Here is a 20484-nt window from a genome sequence, read left to right as displayed (position 1 = left end):
ATCTCTAAATCATTTATAAATATATTAAAAAGCAGCGGTCCTAGCACAGACCCCTGAGGAACCCCACTAACCTTCTCCATTGTGAATACTGCCCATTTAACCCCACTCTCTGTTTTCTATCCTTCAACCAGTTTTTAATCCACAATAGGACTTTTCCTCCTATCCCATGACCCTCCAATTTCCTCTGTAGCCTTTCATGAGGTACCTTGTCAAACGTCTTTTGAAAATCCAGATACACAATATCAACCGGCTCCCCTTTGTCCACATGTTTGTTTACTCCTTCAAAGAATTGAAGTAAATTGGTCAGGCAAGATTTCCCCACACAAAAGCCGTGCTGACTCGGTCTCAGTAATCCATGTCCTCGGATGTGCTCTGTAATTTTGTTTTTAATAATATCCTCTATCATTTTCCCCGGCACCGACATCAGACTCACCGGTCTATAATTTCCCTGATCTCCCCTGGAACCTTTTTAAAAAATGGGCGTTACATTGGCCACCCTCCAATCTTCTGGTAGGTACCACGCTCGATTTTAAGGATAAATTGCATATCACTAGCAGTAGCTCCGCAAGCTCATTTTTCAGTTCTTTCAGTACTCTAGGATGAATACCATCCGGTCCAGGAGATTTGCTACTCTTCAGTTTGCTGAACTGCCCCATTACGTCCTCCAGGTTTACCGTGAAGTCAGTAAGTTTCTCCGACTCGTCCGCTTGAAATATCATTTCCGACACCGGTATCCCACACAAATCTTCCTCGGTGAAGACCGAAGCAAAGAATTCATTCAATCTCTCTGCTACGTCTTTGTCTTCCTTGATCGCCCCTTTTACCTCTCGGTCATCCAGCGGCCCAACCGATTCTTTTGCCGGCTTCCTGCTTTTAATATATTTAATATATTTCAGTTTTTCTGTGGTTCCCTGTTTTGTATAGTGAGAAAAGAATTAAATGTGCTTGGAGTTGTAGAATGATTAGAAAAATTAGTGCTTGCTATTTGAATGACTATTCCATTACTGTTTCATTATTGCTTGCCAGACCAGTCCAGTATTACTTTTTTTATTTATATTAATTTGTAACCAATATATCCCCCCCCCCCCCCAAAAAAAAGGAAAGAGATAAAACAGAAATTGAAAACTGATACAGTTACATATAATAATACTAGTAAAAAAGGCCCGTTTCTGACACAAATGAAACGGGCGCTAGCAAGGTTTTCCTCGGAGTGTGTATGTTTGGGAGAGTGTATGTGAGAGTGACTGTTTGAGAGTCAGAGTGAAAGTGTGAGTGTGTGAGAGAGAGAGTGAGTCTGGGTGTGAGTGTGTTTGTGACAGAGTGTGTGTGTGAGAATGAGAGTGTGTGCAAGTGTGTATGTGAGACACCGTGTGAGAGAGAGTGTGTGTGTGTGGGCGAGAGAGAGAGAGTGTGTGAGACACAGATTCTCTGTGAGAGTGAGTGTATGAGACCAAGCGAGTGTGTGAGTGACTGTGTGGCACATAGAGAGTGAATGTGATACAGTGTGAGATAGAGTGTGTGAGAGTGAGAGTCAGAAAGACATTGTATATGAGAGAGAGAGTGTGAGCCCTGCCCTCCCAATCCATGCCCATCTGTGCCCTGCCCCCTCCATTCATCCTTTTCCAGCAATTCCCCTCTCTCCCTGAGCCCTGCCCTCCCAATCCATGCCCATCCATGTTCCTCTGTCACCTGCCCCCTCCATTCATCCCTATCCAGCAATTCCCATCTGTCCCTGAGGCCTGCCCTGCAATCCATATCCATCCATGCCCATCTGTCCCCTCCATTCATCCCTATCCAGCAATTCCCCTCTCCCTGAGTCCTGCCCTTCCAATCCATGCTCCTCTGTCACCTGGCCCCTCCATTCATCCCTATCCAGCAGTTCCCCTCTCTGCCTGAGGCCTGCCCTGCAATCCATATGCATCCATGCCCATCTGTGCCCTCCATTCATCCCTGTCCAGCAATTCCCCTCTCCCTGAGTCCTGCCCTTCCAATCCATGCCCATCCATGCTCCTTTGTCACCTGGCCCCTCCATTCATCCCTATCCAGCAATTCCCCTCTCTCCTTGAGGCCTGCCCTGCAATCCATATCCATCCATTCATCCCTTTCCAGCAATTCCCCTCTCTCCCTGAGCCCTCCCCTCCCAATCCATGGCCATCCATGCTCCTCTGTCCCCTGCCGCCTCCATTCATCCTTTTCGAGCAAGTCCCCTCTCTCCCTTCCATGACCCCCCCTCGCATCCATGCTCCTCTCTCTCCCATGTCCCAGCCTGGCCCGCCCTCTCCTCCCCCCCCCCCCTTCGCATCCATGCTGTCGTTTCTCCCCTGCCCTCCCGCTCCCATTGTTGTACTTTACTGGCCACCCTCTTCTGTCTCCCCAACATGCGTTTTTTTTTTTTTCTTCTTGTTAAATTTACCTCCGTGGCGGTTCCGGCAGCGAAGCGTCTGGGAAGGAGGCGGTGCTCCCGACGTCTAGATTTCCCTTCGCTGTGTTCTGCCTTCTTTAGACGTCATCCTTGACGTCAGAAGAAGGCGGAACACAGCGAAGGGAAGGCTAGACGTCGAGAGCGCCGCCTCCTTCCCTGACGCTTCACTGGTGAGCGATGCGATTGGTTGAGTGTCATTGCTCCGCCCTCGACGTCATCACGTTTGACGCGTGGGCGGGGCAGACACAAAGCGATCTCACCCCCTTCACTTTTAGAATGTTGGCTAAGAGAGGCTTCATTAGAACGTTGGAGGTGCGTTTTATATAGAGAGATAAAAGAAAGAAAAAGAGATACTTTTGTCCACAATAAACTTTGTAGGATCTAAGAGTTTGAGAAAAAGAAAAAATATATCACTCGATTATCACATACCCATCATATACCCAGCCTGTCACTACAGTGTGCACATGAGATTATACAATGAAATTTTTTCCTTCTTTAGCTTCAAGAAATTCCTCTAGTTGCTTTGGTTCAAAAAATTGAAACTGTTTACCTTGAAATAACACAAAACATAAGGAAATTTCAACACAAAATTGGCGCCCAAGGCCAAAATCCTTGGTCGAAAGGTCAAAAAGGCCTTACACCTTTTCTGTGTTTCTTCTGGGAGATCAGGAAATATTCTAACTTTAGAGCCCAGGAACTGAATATCCAAATGTCTAATTGAAAGTTTCAAAACAGCATTGCGATCCATCTCCAATGCAAAAGATACCACCATAGTAGTTCGCTGTGTAATTACTTCCAACAGTGATTCCAAGGAGGATGTGAGGTTCATACCATCTCGAGCTTGACCTTGAAGGGTCTCACCAGGAGATTTCCCCAAGACCAGTAAATACTGGGCTCGCGTAATAGGTGGTAATGAATCACCTAGCATCCCCAGAACTTAAGATATTTCTTAACCATGTCTACAGGTGAAATTAGAGGTGACCTAGGAAAGTTGAGCAGTCTCAAAATGTCTCTTAACTTGATTTTCCAAATATTCCAACCAACGATGTGTAAAATTCTTATCCTTAATTGAAACTGTACCCAGCGATTCCAAAGTCTGAATTTTAGTCTCTAGAGAATTTATTTTAGAAGACTGCTGAATGGTTTCCTGTGCTTGGAGAAGAGCAGCTTCAGACAAAGATTTTATAACCTTAGTATTTTTCAAAGTCTAATTTTTAAAGAAGAATGCATATCAGATGTAAGTCCCAAAGTGACTCCAATGTCACAATGGTAGGTTTCACAAAAACCCGGATAGATACATCAGGAGTAACTGAATTGGATATCTGGTAGAGAGTACTCACTGTTTGTTGAGGTAGAGTTTGTGCTGCTTTCTGTATTATCTCCTGACCAAAAATCAAATTCTCAGCTGCTACGGAAGCTTGGCCTCCCTGTTCACCCGGTTCTTCACAGCTGGGGTCAGGCCAACTGTAGCTGCATTACTTCCTGGCTGTGGTGGTGCCGCTCGCAAACAGCGCTTAGAGAAGCCCCGTCTACACTGCTGACTAACGCCAAAGCGTCAGTTCCAACAGAAGGAGAAGACGCCTGTATGGGTCCAGCTGAAATTCCAGATCTTTCGAGGGTCATCTGTGTTGGAGCCTGGGTCACAGTGGGGGTTGAGGGAAACTCCCGTACCTTCCCTCTCCTCTTCCCCATAACTGAGGAACAAGGAGCTGCTTCAACCAGTGACTCAAGGTAAAATCTGGGAGCTGCCGGTGCGATAAATCATCATGACGCCATCTTGGATCCCTCCTTGTCAGGCAACGCCAGGCCAGTATCATTACATTTTAAGGGCATTTGTTTTAATTTGTTTATGCAGTCCTTACAAGCACATGATTTTGCTTTTTAAACCCAAAGGTAAATCTTAAGGGTGGTTAAACAGTGAGACTTCTGTGGATAGGAACAGAGTTCACGGGGACAGGGCGGGGACAGAGTTCACAGGGATGGGGACAAACTTTGTCTCCATGTCATTCTCTAATTCCCACTGCAGCTCGTTGTGACTCTGGGCAAGTCACTTAACCCTCCATTGCCCCAGGTACAAATAAGTACCTGTATATACTATGTAAACCGCTTTGAATGTAGTTGCAAAAACCACAGAAAGGCGGTATATCAAGTCCCATTTCCCCTTCATCCCTCCAGTGGTTTAATTCTCAGTCAGAGCCTTTTTTGTGCCTTGAATATGATTGAAACAGATCTAGATAAAAACTTCCTATTTTTTTTTAACCTGGACACATTTCTTCCCGTTCCATTATTGCTGAAGAAATCCTAATTTTGACCTTCCCAAAACACTCCCCCTTGATATTTAGGTGAACAGCATAAAATGTCCAAATTCTGCATTTTGAAAATCACGATTTTGACGTGTTTCTGACCATTTTGAGTTTTGCATCTGCTTCAAAAATGAATGCCATACTCTATTTATAAATCACCCGATGTTAAAAGCCTTGCTGAAATCTAATTAAAAAATCCCACAGAGGCAGAAAATTGGTTCCAATAATATTAATCAAAATAAAAAAGGAAACAATCCATATGGGCATCTGAAGAATGAAGGCTATTATTAGTATGCTGGTTCTCTCTGTATTAGCAAGGGAGGACTATTTGAATAACTGGCAGTGTGATTTGTGAACAACATACACAAATAAAAGGATATAGGATCTTGAGCATCATTTCATTAAACATGTTTTTATTTATTTACTTATTTACCGCTTCAGTAGCTTTCAGGCTTGCAGACCTGAAAGCTATTGAAGCGGTGTACATTGAGGTACAGTTATTTTTTTTGTCCCTGGAGGGATCATAATTTAAGTTCGTACCTGAGGTGATGGAGGGTTAAGTGATTTGCCCAAGATAGATAAGTGGATAATTATTTGTGTAGTATAATCGGGACATTTGATGTCTTATCACATTTTTGAGCCTTCATATTTCACTAACTTTTGAATATCACAATACACACATTGTGAAGGTGTGTGGTTGTAAGACTATCACTGTTTGATGTTGCAACTAAACTACAGAAAATACTTTTATATCACAGCAACCTTGTGGGATCTGTGTGGTTTACTGATAAAGAGAAAACTAGTCATACCTGGGAAATTCAATAGAAATCAGTAGTAGTAAAAAAATATCATCCATCACAACTAACAGCTTTAAAAGAAGGTAAACAAAAAAAAGTTAACAGAGAACACATATTCTGGTGCAAGACCATGTGATGTCTTAAATATGATAGTGCAGACTCAACCCTAGCTTGAATTGGAAACCATTGAGCATCTAGCTGTTTTAACATTAGCCTTGTGTAGCACTTGTAAGCTACAGCTCTTTATATGATACCTTCCTTAACAATTTTTTAACAAAATAGTTTATATATGCTTTATCAGATGCTCATATGGTTTGTTCCCTATTTTGTTTTGAAATCCAGTTATATCACACATATCACTCTCCCCAGTCCAACTCCCCTGTTATCCCAATCAAATGATTGGATTTGTCTGACAAGGCTACCTCTATTAAAAGAATACAACTCAGATACTGTAATCTATTGGATTCCAGAAACTACCCTATCTTCTAATTTTAACAGTGTTTTTGTTTAGTCTTCACTTCTGCTGCAGAGTGGAACCACATCCACCCATCTGCAGTTCTCTGGAATCACTCCTGATTCTGAAGAAGCATTGAAAATGTGAGGCAGTGGAGCTGACAGAACGTCCATAAATTCTTTCAGTAGCCTCAGATGTATCATGTCTGCTTCTGTCTCTTTAACTGAACATAGAAATAGACAGCGCCTCTTGTCTTTTGGAAATCATTTAACATCTACCTTGCTTCTGTTCCTACTCTCAGAAATATTGACTAATTCTGCTTTATCTTCATCAGCCTCTATAAATTCCTGTTCTTCACCCTCAAGTCTCTTAGCGCCACTTTTGCAATTTCTCCTGTCTCAAAGAAATCTTAGATTTGTCTAGACCCTGCTCTCTGTAATACTTATCAGAAAACAGCAAGGCAAACGATCTGCAAAATCCAACGTGAAGAATAAACCTATTCTGTTGCCAAGTAATCGGTAAAAGTCTGCTGTCAGAATAGGAGATGCTGTTTTGTACTGCTTATGCTGGTTTTTAAAAAATTCCTTTTATCCTTGTCCTGATATGCAATTTGCGTTTATTCTTGTTTAAGAAAGATACAGACTAGCCCCTGATGCGGCCCTTTTGTTGGGCGAAACACTGCCTATGTCGGGCAATTGTCTAACATACGGTATCTTCAATAAAATATTTTTGGATATTATACTGATCTGCTGGTTTATTCTCCACTCTGTAATACTTATTCTGAAGCGAAAGTGGATGCATACAAGACTTACACGCACATTTTTATGCATGTATTTGGAAGAGCAGTTTTACAAGAGCACATTTCTGTTGGTAAAGCACGGCTTTACTTATGGAAATGCATTTTAAAATTACCTTCTCAGTGCTTCAGAATATTTGATTTTTATTAATACCTGTATAATCAGGTTTAATTCATTTCAAATACTATAGTATAAATAAGAATGCAGTCATGAAGGTTTGGAACATAGTTCATATATATCTACTATATTTATATGTATCTAAAATACCCATTCATACTCTTTACAGCAAACATGCAGAACTGCTTTCTCCTTTAATCCTGGCTACCACAACTTCCTCAGTTCAAGGGAATTCTATTATGAGGGGCCACAAATATCAATCTAAAGCCTTTTTGGTGCGTCAGGCAATCCAAGAGTTAATAGCAGCAGAATGGAAGTCCCCTGATATTGGTCTTAAGGTTGGCAGAGCCACGGCTAAATTGTATTGCTTATTACCAGATGATTTTTTGTAAAACAATTTTGGGATTAAAGTTATTAAGAAGACCACTGTTCTAGCCTTAAAGGGTCTTCAGAATCAGAAGTTAGAAGCTTCATTAAACCATTTCTTTAAGTAGCTTCTTTAGGGCTTCTATAGCGAACTCCTTTGTGACTAGAGCCTTCCTTTATTGGTACCAAACTGAGGACGACAGCATGAATGAAGATATAGATCTGTAGCAAGAGTGTGTGGCTCGCTTGGAAAAAGGGCTAAAATATATGGCAGACGTATGATTTAGTTTGTGCTAGCTCTAACCATGGCTCTTGCTGTCACTGCTTGGCATTTTTGTTGTTAAGGAATTTGGTGGCAAATGTGGTATCCAAGTCATAGCTAGGTAATCTTCCCTGTAGAAGAAAGCTTTTATTTAGGGAGGATCTCACTGATTTGGTGAATGACTTAGGAAACGCCCAGCCACAGTGTTTTTCAGAGGGTAAGACCAGTTCCTCTTCCAAAACCAAGTTCTGTGATGCTAGGTGCTACAGACCAGGATGGTGTACTGCTTTCCAGTGTCCTCGTATCCAGTCCTGACAGCCTTCCTTTCAGGATGAGAGGGGCAGGATGGGAATTTGGGCTCCTCTAGATCAGTTAATGCTCCTTGGGCTTCCTAATAATGGTGGTCCTGGTCCATCCCTTGGGGCTTTCTATAGGGGGAGGGCCTATCTAAGTTTCTCAAGGAGTAGATCCAGATAACCTCAGATCATGGTTTTTGGACATCATCAGAGATACAAGCAAAGATTTTCCCATCCAGTCAGAGTTTTTTGTTGAAATCATGCAGACACATCACCAAGCAAAGAACAGTTTGGCAACCCTTTCCTCGCTCGTAGACATAAGGTGATAGTTACAGTTATAATTACCAAGAAATGTGGCACCGGCATCTTTCATTCTGTTCTGGACCTCAAAAAAAAGTAAATCAGACTCTCAGTTTGTAAGTTTCATATGGAAACATTGAGATCCATCGTTGTGTCAGTCCATCCAGCAGAATTTCTCACCTTCCTTGATCTCAGAGGCCTGTTTCCACATTCTGATGTAGCCTCCACATCAGCAATTTTTGAAGATTATCGTTCGGGATCAACATTTTCAGTTTCAGGCCATGACTTTCAGTCTAGCTATCACCCCCAGAACTTTCTTGAAGATCAAGTTGATGGTTGCAGCACTCCTTTGCCATGAAAGAATCGGAGTTCATCCCTGCTTGGATGATCAGAGCCTTTTCCTTGCAGGAGAATTCCCAAGTGCCTTCCAAGGTGGTTCAGTTACTCCAGTCTCTGGAATGGCTAATCAATGCAGAAGAAAGCAAGTTACTACTTTCTTAGTCTATGGAGTATCTCAGAGTGATTTTCAGTACAATGTAAGGGAGTTCTGCTTCCGGAACATAGGATTCAGAAACTTCATTCTCAGGTCCAGTATTTCTTGATCTTCCAGTGGCCATGGGACTATATGCAGGTACTGGATCTCATTGCAGTGACTCTGGAAGTCTTTCTGTGGGTGATCACTCGTATACATTCTTTGCAAGCATAGCTCCTCTTTCGCTGGTCCCCCATTTACCCAGGTCATCGATAGTCATCTCCAGTAAATGAGCCGGTGAAGGGCTGCATAAACTGGTTGTTGCAGGCCGCCAAGCTATACAAAGCAATCCCCTTGCTCATATTAAATTGGACAATAGTAACCATGGATGCTAGCTTGGGACATTGGGAGGTGCATTGTCAAATTCAGATAGTACAAGGCAAGTGGTTCAAAACAGAGACCATTATGGGCAGTTTGGAAAGCTTTGCTGGCCTTTGCTTTGTCCCTAAAGAGAAAGCAAATGTGAATCTTTGCCAATGCAGTGCGGTACCCTACATCAACAGACAAGGGGGAGTTCCCATGCACACACCTTTTGTTCAGCTGGGCAGAAAAGAATCTGCTCAGCTTGTCATTAGCTCATATGGTGGACTCTCAAAGAACTACAGGGAGACTTTCTCAGCAGGCACTCCTAGATCTAGCAAAGTGGAAGCTGGCAGAGCACATATTCCAACTCGTAGCTTGTTGGGAGCTTCCCAGTAAAGGATTTTATGGCGGCACATTTTCTTAGCCATTGCAGAAAGCTGGGATCGAAGAAAACGGATGCATGAATCCAGCCATGGCTGTTGGGGGAGCTTCTCTGTTTTTCTTCCTTGGCCAGTGGTGGGCCAAGTTCTAAAGAAGAAATCCAGCCACTGAGGCAGTGTCATCCTTGTGGCTTCAGACTTGATATGTGGATCTAATTTGACTCTCAGGCCTCTTCAGGACAGGGAGCTATTGAATCAGGGTCCAGTTCTCGTGGAAGATCTGTCCCCCTTTTAGTTTTACAACTTGACTCTTGAAAGATCAAAGTGGAGGAGTGAAGGTATTCTATGGATGTCATTTCCACACTTCAAACTCAAAAGAGGTATATGTCATTTGTTTATGCTAGAGTCTGGAAATGTTTTGAGGCATGGTGTGCAGAAAAGGCCCTTCCTCCTTTTCGTTTCTTTGTTCTCTCCTTTCTTAGGAGGGTTTCAGGAACGGTCAGGCCTTTGGCTCCTTGAGGGTCCAAGTTACAGCACTGGCATATTATAGGGATTGATTAGAGAAAACATTCTTAGCTGCTCATCTGGATGTTGTCTGTTTCCTAAAGGATGCCTCCTGTCTATGGCCACCTTTTGGATAGTCTGTCAAGATTAGAATTTAAACTAAGTGCTTCAGGTATTGCAGCCCCCCCCCCCCCCCTCTCCAAAAAAAACAAGCATGGTGATCTCCTCAACCAGAAGGGTCTCTGAACTATAGACCCTCTCTCCTATAGAGACCCTTTTCTTCACTTCACAGAGGCTGAAGTCTCTGTCCTTTGGGTTCCTTCTTTCCCAAAATAAGGTAGTTTCCGCCTTCCATGTAAACTAGTCAGTCAACCTTTTACCAAGATGAGTATGGTACTAAGTTCCCTCCATGAGGCTCCCAGATCTTAAGAGGTACCTGGAGATCAGATATGTTATTTGTCTTGTCTTATCTAGTCAAGCCAAAAAAAAGAGCAACCAACTTCTAAGGTTACTATAGCTAGATAGATTCAAGAATCAACTTTGTTTGCTTATCTTCTGGCTGGTAAGCAGCCTCCTTTTCTGGCAGCTTATTCCACTAGAGGTGTAGCCACTTTTGGGACAGAATTATAAACAGTTTTACCACTGGATATATGTAAAGCAGCAACGTGGTCCTTGTACTAAAACATCCAGCCTGTAGTGCTTAGAAGAGGTATGCAACAACAAGATGCCTCTTTTGAGGCTTCAGGTATTAAAGTAATGGTGGCAGTTTCCCTCCCTTTAAAACAATTACTTGGGGACATCTTACACATTCTTGAATAGTCTGGGGGATGCTAAGGAATGGGAAATTAGGTAATACCTGCTAATTTGTTTTTTCTTTTTGTTCCACCAGACTATTCCAGGAACCTGCCCTTCTTAATCATATAGAAGTGGTTTGTCTGTTTGTGGCATGGTTGTCTGTGCTCTGGTCAAGTTCTTCCTTTTCTATATGATAGTTATTTGCTTATATATTTATTCACTGCTTGCTTGGTTGTAACAAATGTTGAACTGTTGGAGCTGCATACAGTCCTTATGACCACAGCACAATTTCGTATTTTCTATCTCCACCTGCTGGTTGATTGACATAACCCGCAAGTTCTGAGGTGGTCTGGTGGGACTAGAGGAAAGAACATTTTCAGGTAAGACCTAATTTCTCCTTTGGGATTTGGTGGTGGTCACTTCAGCACAGTTAGTGACTGATCCACTTTTACCAGATTTTTCAACAATAGGGTGGTTCTGCATACCTGTCCAAAGTTCGTAAGGTGGCTTCTGATTTCCACCTTGTCCTTATTAGCATTTTATCCTTAGCCATATACCCACGGAAGTGAACCTTAGCCCTTATATTTTGAACAGTACACTCGGCTTCTTTCTTTTCTCTCCAGATATGCTTGGGACGCCCATTGCCCAGCAAACGTATCCATTTCGCTAGCGAATTCCCATCTCATTCATTCATACCCAAGCAGTCCTGACCTTGTAGGATCATATCAAGGCATGGCAGTGTCAGTAGACAATCTCCAAACTTAAGCAAGCATGTGGGTTTGAATATACTTCTTAACTTCAGAGAATGTTTCCAGATATTGGTGTAAGCAAAGATTTGAATGAACAATTTAAAAAAACACCTGACCAATTCAGAGCCATTAGACTGTTAGTATTACATATTCTCTCATGGCAAATTGACAGAATTACAGCAAATGGTTTAGTTATATAAATTTTATTTTTCTATTGATGTTGAATGTAATACATATGCCATAAAACTAAATTTTTGCTATACTTTAGGGATCTCCATTAATTCAAACTGGTGTAATAAACTGATAATATAAAACACTGGTGAAATTGTTTTATATAAAACTAAATTTGTCAGCATTTGCTGACGCATTGCTCACAATCTATATATCGGCACTTGGCCCCTCAGCTATATGATAAGCTGTATTATAGAAAAGCATTAGTATCATAGCTATGTTATTTGAATGTTCTAATTTGTTCTTATTAGATATTTCATTGTTACTATGCTGACATCATATTATATCTCTGAAATTGGAATTTCAGTGCTGTTAAATTTGTGTTTTTTATCCTGTTTCGTATTAGTCCTATTAGGTTCCAGTTTGATGTTTTCAAGTTTACCTTATTTATTGTGTTTATGTTTATACTTGGTCATTTTACTATTGTTTCACTGTTAACAAAATTGTAACTTTTATGTTAAACTGTACCAGCTGTACACCGTCTTGGGTGAATCTCTTCATAAAGGCGGTTAATAATTCCCAATCAATAAATAAAACAATAAATAAATTTAATATTGTTTTCTGTAGAGATTTGCAGAGCTGTTGGACTTTATTAATACATTCACATCTTCTTATCCTTTGGAAAAAGGATCCCAATGCTATAATAGCTTTGTCCTGTGGAATCTCTTTAAGGTTTAGAAAACAACTCCATCCCAGGTCCATTTTCTTTCATTTCCTGTGTGGATATAACCATCTAAACCAGGTTTAGTATTTGCCCATTGGCAGTACCTTCATGCTTCCCCTTTTTTTGTGAAGAGTGCAGTCTGTAGCTGGGCAGGCCTACACGTGAGGATTTGATAGCTACTTGTCTTTGGGGAAAATAGTTACTTGTACTAGGTGTTGCCTGTTGACATCAGGATTCAAGTCCTCGCATACCTTCCCACTTCATCTAGGAATTGCATGATAACAAACAGTATAGCAACTGAGGCACTGTGTGATGGCACAGCACATCTGTGTTCACAACTCTAAAATCTTCTAGAACTTGTATGAAGCTATAGAAGCTGTTGTATCAAGTTTTGTAGGATATTATCACCCACTTGTGATGACTTGAATCTTGCTGTTCATGAAGGCGACTTTCTACAGGTAAGTAACTTGGTTTTACTGTGTGTGGTAAAAAAAGGAAGGTGGCTGTAAATTCAACACTTTAGGAGAAAATAATGGCATGACAATCTTAAATTGTTGGGGGGGGGGGGGGGGTTCTGTCTTACTAAAAAAAAAGTTACTATAAAAGTTCTGTAGAAATGCATATATATTTGTCTTCCACAGTTGGAACGCAGTTACCAGCGGTTTACAGCATTTTATGCCAGTCGTCATAGTGGGAGAAAACTTACCTGGCTGTATCAGCTGTCTAAAGGGGAACTGGTTACTAATTGCTTTAAAAACAGATACACTTTACAGGTGAGCATAAAAGGGGCATTGAGGAAATTTTGTACTCTGAAAAGAGAATTATGTTTAACCACACAATTGGATCACATGACTGTATGATGCCAAGTGGAACAGTAAGAACATAACATAAGTGTTGCCACACTGGAACAGACCGAAGGTCCATCAAACCCAGTATCTGGTTTCCAACAGTGGCCAATCCAGGTTACAAGTACCTGGCAAGATTCCAAAACAGTAAACTAGATTTTATGCTGCTTATCCTAGGAAATAAGCAGTGGATTTTCCCCAAGTCCATCTTAGTAATAGCTTATGGACTTTTCTTTAGGAAGTTATCCAAATCTTTTTTTAAACCCTACTAAGCTAACTATTTTTAACCACATTCTCTGGCAAAGAATTCAAGTTCATTACACGTTCCATGAAGAAATATTTTATCCAATTTAAATTTACTACTTAATGGCTTCATTGTATGCCCCTAGTCATCATATTTTTGGAAAGAGTAAACAAGTGATTTATGTCCACCCATTCCATTCTCCTCATTATTTTATAGACCTCTGTCGTATCTCTCTCCTCAGCCGTCTCTTCTCCAAGCTTGAAGAGTCCTAGCTGCTTTAGACTTTCCTCTTCCAGAGCTTTCTAGCAGAGACTGTGTTTTGTAAGCTTGCTTGGGAATTACCATGCTACAGTATTACTGCACCTGTTTCTAGTCATGCTAGTTCTGCCAGCAAGGTTTTGTTGCAGGCTACTCAGCTGCCTTAGTACTTTTTTCTTTTTATTTCTTTTAAAAATTTTTTTATTAATCTGTTAAAAATATTTTAATATTTTTGTTCTCAGTTTCCTAGTCAGGCTTTATTTCCCCCTTCCCGCCCCCCCCCCCCCCCAAAAAAAAAAAAAAAATTTGAGCCTTTTTCCTTTATCCCACCTTTCTTACTAGGATTAGAGTGTCACATAGGGCTACTAGCTGATTTTTCTGTTGCCAGATATCTCTCTGAAGAAAATCTTCCACATTTTGATTTTGCTTGATTGATCTCATCATGGCAGAGAATTAAGTCAGTGACTTCAGATTTTGTCCCAAGTGCACACGAAAGATGTTCAAAAGTAGCTTTTGCTCTCCAAAGTTGTAAAACAAAAATTGAAAAAGTAAAGGTTAATTTTAAAAGGGCATTATCTGAGCTTGTGTGCACAGTCTGATTTGTTTCCTTTTATATGTTTGTTGATGCCTAATAAAGAGGAGAAGTAATAAGATGACATTACAATAGCAACTAAAAGCCCTAACTAGATCTGGGACATGGGTTGCCTGAGGAACCAAATTGTGAACAAAATAAAGTTGTGTAGTCTTGTTTTGTTGGTATCATCTTAGACTGTATGCTTTTTAGAGGCTGTGGAAATAGTTTTTCTTTATTTGTAATGATGAATTTAATCATTTTCTCTCTTTTTTTTTTTTTCCTGGTGGATCTGGAAGGCCTCCACATTCCAGATGGCAATCCTATTGCAGTATAACACAGAAGATGCCTACACTGTACAGCAGCTAACGGACAGCACACAGATAAAAATGGTAGTGTTGTAATTATATGCCTCAGTTTAATAACTACATTGGGAAGACAGGCGAGTTCATATAACAGTTGCCTATAGTTGCTGCTTGATGGAAATAACATTTTGCTGTAAGCATATGAATATTGCTTTTTACATGAGAATGCTACTCAAACATTTGGTTACTTGAATGTAGAATTTTTTATATGTCTGCGTATACTGTATATACTAGAATATGAACTGAGACTTTTTGGCCAAAAAATGTATTCTCAGTATGTATATTAGAGACCTACCTCCCTCGCACCCCCATGATGTCTGTCTTTCCTACCATTCCTTCCATCCTGGTAGTGTCTCTCCGCCACTGCTGTCCCTTGAACTGGCAGATTTCTCACTGACTCCCTCCCTCTTCCACCCTGAACAGACAGGACTCGCACTTAGTTTCTCTCCCACCGGAATAACCTCCCAGACCCTCCCTCTGGCCTACTTGTACCTCTATGGTGGTCTAGTGGCCCATTGGGACAGGAGCAATCCCGCTCCTGCTCATCCGTCTCCCTGGTAAAAATGGCTGCTGCGACTTCCAGGTGCTGAAGTAAGCCCTCTCTGACTGGACTAATGTAGGCTCACACGCACAGGCCAGCAGCTTCAGACTAGTGGTACGTGTGTATGAGGACATCCACGTGCAGCTGAGCGAATTTTCCAAAATCTTCCATGTGCAGCCAGAATGAAGTAGTGCTGCTCGCCCACTGCCTGCGACATAGCATTAGTCACTGCTACTAACTAATAGTCAGCTAGCTCTGTCTGAGTCTTCACTGTGTCTGCTCTGCACTCTGCAGCAGTACTGGGCCGAGTGTATTATTTTTTTGCTACAGCAAGCTAAGCAATCAGCCAACCATTGAGCCAAGAGAGAGCCGACTGGATATTTGCTGCTACCATTTCCTGGCTTGTCTGACCTCGTTAGGGTTTGGGGGGGAGGAGTGGGGAAGCAGTGGGCACCAGTGGCTTTATCGCCTTGTTCTCTCAGCTAGGGTTTCCCATTCCCACCCTTTCTTGCTGGCGTTTCCCATGTGGAAGCCTGTCAAAATATTTACAAGCGTAAAATTAATCTTCATTTAAAAATGCTATTCTTATAGCTATTAAAAATTTTTAAAGCAGCAATCATTTGAAATGGTAAAGCACAAAACGCCTTCCCTCCTCCACCCACTCACAAATAAATTTAACAAGCTTGTTAAAAAGGTATGTGTTTAGATTTGTAATTTCATTTATTAAGTTCCTGTTCCATTGTACCCACAGAGATCTAGACAGATTACAAGTTGAGCAGTTCATAATTACAATATGTATTTCCTGTAAACATACTAGATTCTGTGGTCCAACTTGTTAAGAACACTTTTTACTTTGTAATAAAAAAGTAGTTTTAAGAGCTATACTTTTTTTTACTTTTTCTCGAGTGTTTTCCTATATAAGACTTTCTACTTTACTTCACTACTTTTGAAGCCAGTACTTTTAAAAAAGAAAGACCTCATTTTTGCCTTAGGTGGATCTGGGGGGGGGGGGAGGGGGAGAGAGTTTGTCAGGGTGGAGAAAGGAACTAAGTGTGAGCATTGCCTGTTCGGAGGGAGGGAGTTGGTGAGAACTCGGCCTGATCAGAGTTCTGGCAGGGGAGGGAGGAATGCTGGACATCACGGGGTAGGGAGGGAAGGAAACGCCGGACACCACAAGGGAGAGAAGGAAGAATGGAAGGGGAGGAATGCTGAAATATAAACCCTCAGTTTATATTAGAGTTAACATCCCCCCCCCCCCCCCCTTTTTGGATCTGTGTGGTTTTTACTGTTTAGTGTAGCAACTAATGATAGTCCTATGCAAATATATTAAGTACAGTTAATTAGTATTAAAATGAGCATTCTGAGCGATGCACAGGCATTTCTGAGTGATACATAGAAAGGACCACCTAACTTGCAAAATTTTCTGTCAGGTCTGAAGCTGTCACTGTGTAAGGGAGACTTCTGGGAGGAGCAGTCTTCTTGCATTTTTCAATAGCAAAATTTGTTGGAGAGCAGAGAATTGCTTTAGAGGGGCAGAGAACAAGCTGGAGGGAGGGCTTTCAGTAAGGAGGAGAGTTTTTTTTCAATAGCAAGCAGTGCCAGTGAGAAGAGAAGAGCATAGGAATAGATAAATAAGCAGACAGCCAATCAGCTGGAGAAAGCCCCTGTGATGTCAGCTGGGGGAGGGGCAGAGAAACAAGCCAATTGGCTGGGGAAAGCCCTTGTGATGACAGGGGTGCTTTGAGCAAGGAGGAGATTCTCAGGTGAAATCGGAGACAAAGGGGAAGGCAAGTAAGCTGCATGAGGAAGGTGGAGCTAGCATCAGAGCACTGCAAGAGAAAGGAGATAGAGAGACACTGTCTGGAGCAAGCAAGTACTGCAGAGGAAAGGAAAGAGTACACCAGCTCTAGCACATGACAGCGACACCGAGAGACTGTTTTGCTCATGTGCTAGGTGCTTTCCCTACCAAGCTGCTTGCTAAAATGTGTGTAGCTTATTTGCATGCAATTTCCTTTGAGCATCGCTTGCTATTTCCAAATCTGTAAGTTCTCCCAAGGATCTAAACGCATGCGGTTTTTAATGGGGACTTTTGGCATCAGGCCCTTAATCTTTGGTGCCCCTGGGTAAAGAGGCAAGGACTGTGGAGTGTCTTGAGAAGGAATTCATTCAGAATGCTATGCTCTTCATGAGCATGTACTTGCAGAACATTGTGTGCAGTGTAGCAAAGTGTGCTGGCACTCTGTGATGACTGGAGGTGCACGTGTTTTCCTACTTAGATGATTAGCTGTTCAAGAGCATATCAGAGGAAAGTGCAAAAGAATCATTGCATGTGGCCATTTGGGTGCTAGAGCTACTCAGGTTCATCATAAACTTTCCCAAGTCACAACTGAGCCCATCACAAAAATTGGAATTCATTGGAGCCCTGCTAGACAGAACTCTGGCATCTGCATTTCTTCCACAGCAGCAGATCTTAACTCACATCAGTAGTACTAGAAGTGCACCAGAATCAGCAGGTATCAGCTGATGAGATATTGATGTAACTCTCATGCTACATCTCAGTTTGAGTCAAACTTAATGGACCCTATTAACCCAGTGGTCTTAGGCCACAGGGAACCTTCAGGACATCGTTTCCATCACCAGTTCTCCTTTTAGGGACTCGCTGTTCTGCAGTGGCATAGCAAGGGGGGCGGTCCGCCCCAGGTGTCAACGGGTGGGGGGGTGCTCTGCACCGTCCATCCACCCCCCCCCCCACGCAGTCCCCACGTGCCAACCAGGTTCCAGCTCCGTCCACCCCCAGCGTGGCGCCGCGTCCCCCCCCCCCCCACGCAGTTCCCCACCTGCCAACCAGGTTCCAGCTCCGTCCACCCCAGCATGGCGCCTCGCATCTGTAGCGCTGCTGTGAAAAGAAGAAAATCGCCTCGTCGTCTGTCCTTCCCTCACTGTGTCCCGCCCTCTGACATAACTTCCTATTTCCTCAAGGGCAGGACACAGGGAAGGGCCAATGATGAGGCGATTTTCTTCTTTTTACAGCAGCGTTGCAGATGCGAGGTGCCACGCTAGGGTGGGCGGAGCTGGAACCTGGTTGGCAGGTGGGGACTGCTTGGGGGGGAGGGGCGCCACGCTGGGGTAGATGGAGCTGGAACTTGGAAGGCAAGTGGGGACTGTGGGGACGGGGGGGGGGGGGGTGCCGTGCCGTGTTGCCCTGCACCCTGGGGAGGGGGGAGTAGTGGCGATCCGCCCTGGGTGTCGGGCAACCACGGAACGCCACTGCTGTTCTGGTAGATGGTTTAATCCTTTATTTATTTATTTATGGACATTTATACCCCACTTTTTTCCACTTGAAGCAGACTCAAAGTGGCTTACAATGCACAGTGAAATCAGTTACAATTACATTACATTAGTTAGGGGCGAAAGAACAGGGTAAGAAGGGAAAGGGAAGAGAGACTAAGATGGACGGCAGAAATCCAGGTGATGATGGAGATCTAGGCAAAAACAGAGTGACTTGAACAGGTCCAGGCAAGGCGATCCTCAAACGGGAACTGCAGCAGTGCCCAGATAGCACAGACGAGGCACTGAGGAAACAACAGCAGCAGCATGCGGCCAGGAGAGAGGCAACGATTACCAGAGGCTGACGAAAGCTGGAGGTAGGCAACACCTGCAACAGAATCAACGGAGCAGGATCCAAGATGGTGGTTCAAACGGTCCTTCACAGCTCCCACTGTCGGGACCCTCCAAACCAGGGACCTCCGCCACTGCTCCATCAGACCGGCAGAAGAGGAAGAGCCGGCGGTGTCAGCGGGGGAACAACTCCAACACAACGGCCAGAAGATCGCCTAGGCCAGGGCAGCAAAGGCAGCAGACTCCCCGTTGGAAAAGATGAAGAGCAGGGGAGAGGCAGCCGTGACAAACAGACAGCAAACCACGGCGCCCCCTTCCAAATTCCTCAAATTCAGACAGTATAAACGATGAGTATTTCTTGAGCATACTGGAGGAGGCAAAAATGACAGGACGAAAGAAAGTGGGGTGATGGAGTAGAGAGGAAAAGAAAAGGAAAAAAGAGGAAGAAAAGAGGGAGAGGGGAAGGAAGGGAGAATGGAGGGAGGATGAGGAGGAACTGGGTTTTATACCTCCTGTGTCAGGAAGCAGTCAAAATGTGGAAATGGGCCACCTTCAAAGGGATGTCACTTAACTGCAACATATCTAGCTGGGAAGGACGTGTGTCTGGTGGACAGACTGTTGAATTCTGCAACCTCACAAATAGTCTCTGGATAACCTTTGAGATCTTTGAGAGTGGGGCACTACCTCAGTAGATGCTTTTGCTACTCAGAGCAACAAGAAAGTTTCTCAGTTCTGCTCCATACTAGAATCCCACGGCAGACTTGCCTCAGATGTTATTCATTGGGGGAAGAAACAGGAGTGGCCTAGTGGTTAGGGTGGTGGACTTTGGTCCTGGGGAACTGAGGAACTGAGTTTGATTCCCACTTCAGGCACAAGCAGCTCCTTGTGACTCTGGGCAAGTCACTTAACCCTCCATTGCCCCATGTAAGCTGCATTGAGCCTGCCATGAGTGGGAAAGCGCGGGGTACAAATGTAACAAAAAAAAACATACACATATCTTCCTATACCTCTCGTTATTATTATTTATTACATTTGTACCCCGCGCTTTCCCACACATGGCAGGCTCAATGCGGCTTACATAGTAACAATATAAAGAATTACAAAGTCGAAGAAGACTATACAGTTTGTGGTAAACGCAAAATTAATGGGGTTAACGGATAAGTAAGTTGAACATAGGAGGAATTGGGTTTAGAAGGAAATGATCGTTGGGAGGTAGGCATAGAAAGATGGAAAGGAATGGATATGGGGTAGCAAAAAGGATAATGGGAAACATGGTCAATGTATAACTGTTGTCAATAAGAATCATGTGGGCAAGTTTTGGTTAGGTTGAATCGTTAGGGTAGGCTATCTTGAAGAGATGGGTCTTCAGTGCTTTTCTGAAGGGCAAAAGGCCGTTAATGGCACGGATAGGTCTTCGTAGAGCATTCCAAAGCTGGCTACCTAAAAAGGAAAAATTGGATGCGTAGAAGGATTTGAACTTAATTCCTTTGCATAACATAGCAAAAACTCTACTGAATCTCGAACAGGGTCAAGGAACAATGATTCTGATCACTCCCTACTGGCCAAGGCAGACATGGTTTCCTCTTCACTTGGAGCTTTCCTCTAGAGTTCCTTGGAGACTGGAATGTTTTCCCAACAATCATAACTCAGGATCAGGGATCCCTACTACATCCCACTCTTCAGTTCCTAGCTCTCAGGGCTTGGATGTTGAGAGGATAGTGGTGGATTCCTTCAGCTTACCTGATAAGTGTGTCTCAAGTTCTGTTAGCT

General features: G+C 43.0%; 1 protein-coding gene across 1 annotated transcript in view; it reads left to right on the top strand.

Annotated features, from left to right (window-relative positions):
* Positions 1 to 20484, top strand: part of CUL1 (cullin 1) — a 331942-nt gene that overhangs the window by 285411 nt on the left and 26047 nt on the right. The window contains exons 16-17 of the mRNA XM_030203694.1: positions 12914 to 13045; positions 14490 to 14582. Of these exons, the coding sequence (XP_030059554.1) occupies positions 12914 to 13045; positions 14490 to 14582 (225 nt within the window). The remainder of the gene's footprint in view (positions 1 to 12913; positions 13046 to 14489; positions 14583 to 20484) is intronic.

Source organism: Microcaecilia unicolor, chromosome 1 (assembly GCF_901765095.1).
Source record: "Microcaecilia unicolor chromosome 1, aMicUni1.1, whole genome shotgun sequence".
In the NCBI taxonomy this organism is placed as follows: domain Eukaryota; kingdom Metazoa; phylum Chordata; class Amphibia; order Gymnophiona; family Siphonopidae; genus Microcaecilia; species Microcaecilia unicolor.
The sequence above is the reverse complement of the archived record's forward strand: the minus strand, read 5'-3'. Positions and strand labels throughout refer to the sequence as shown.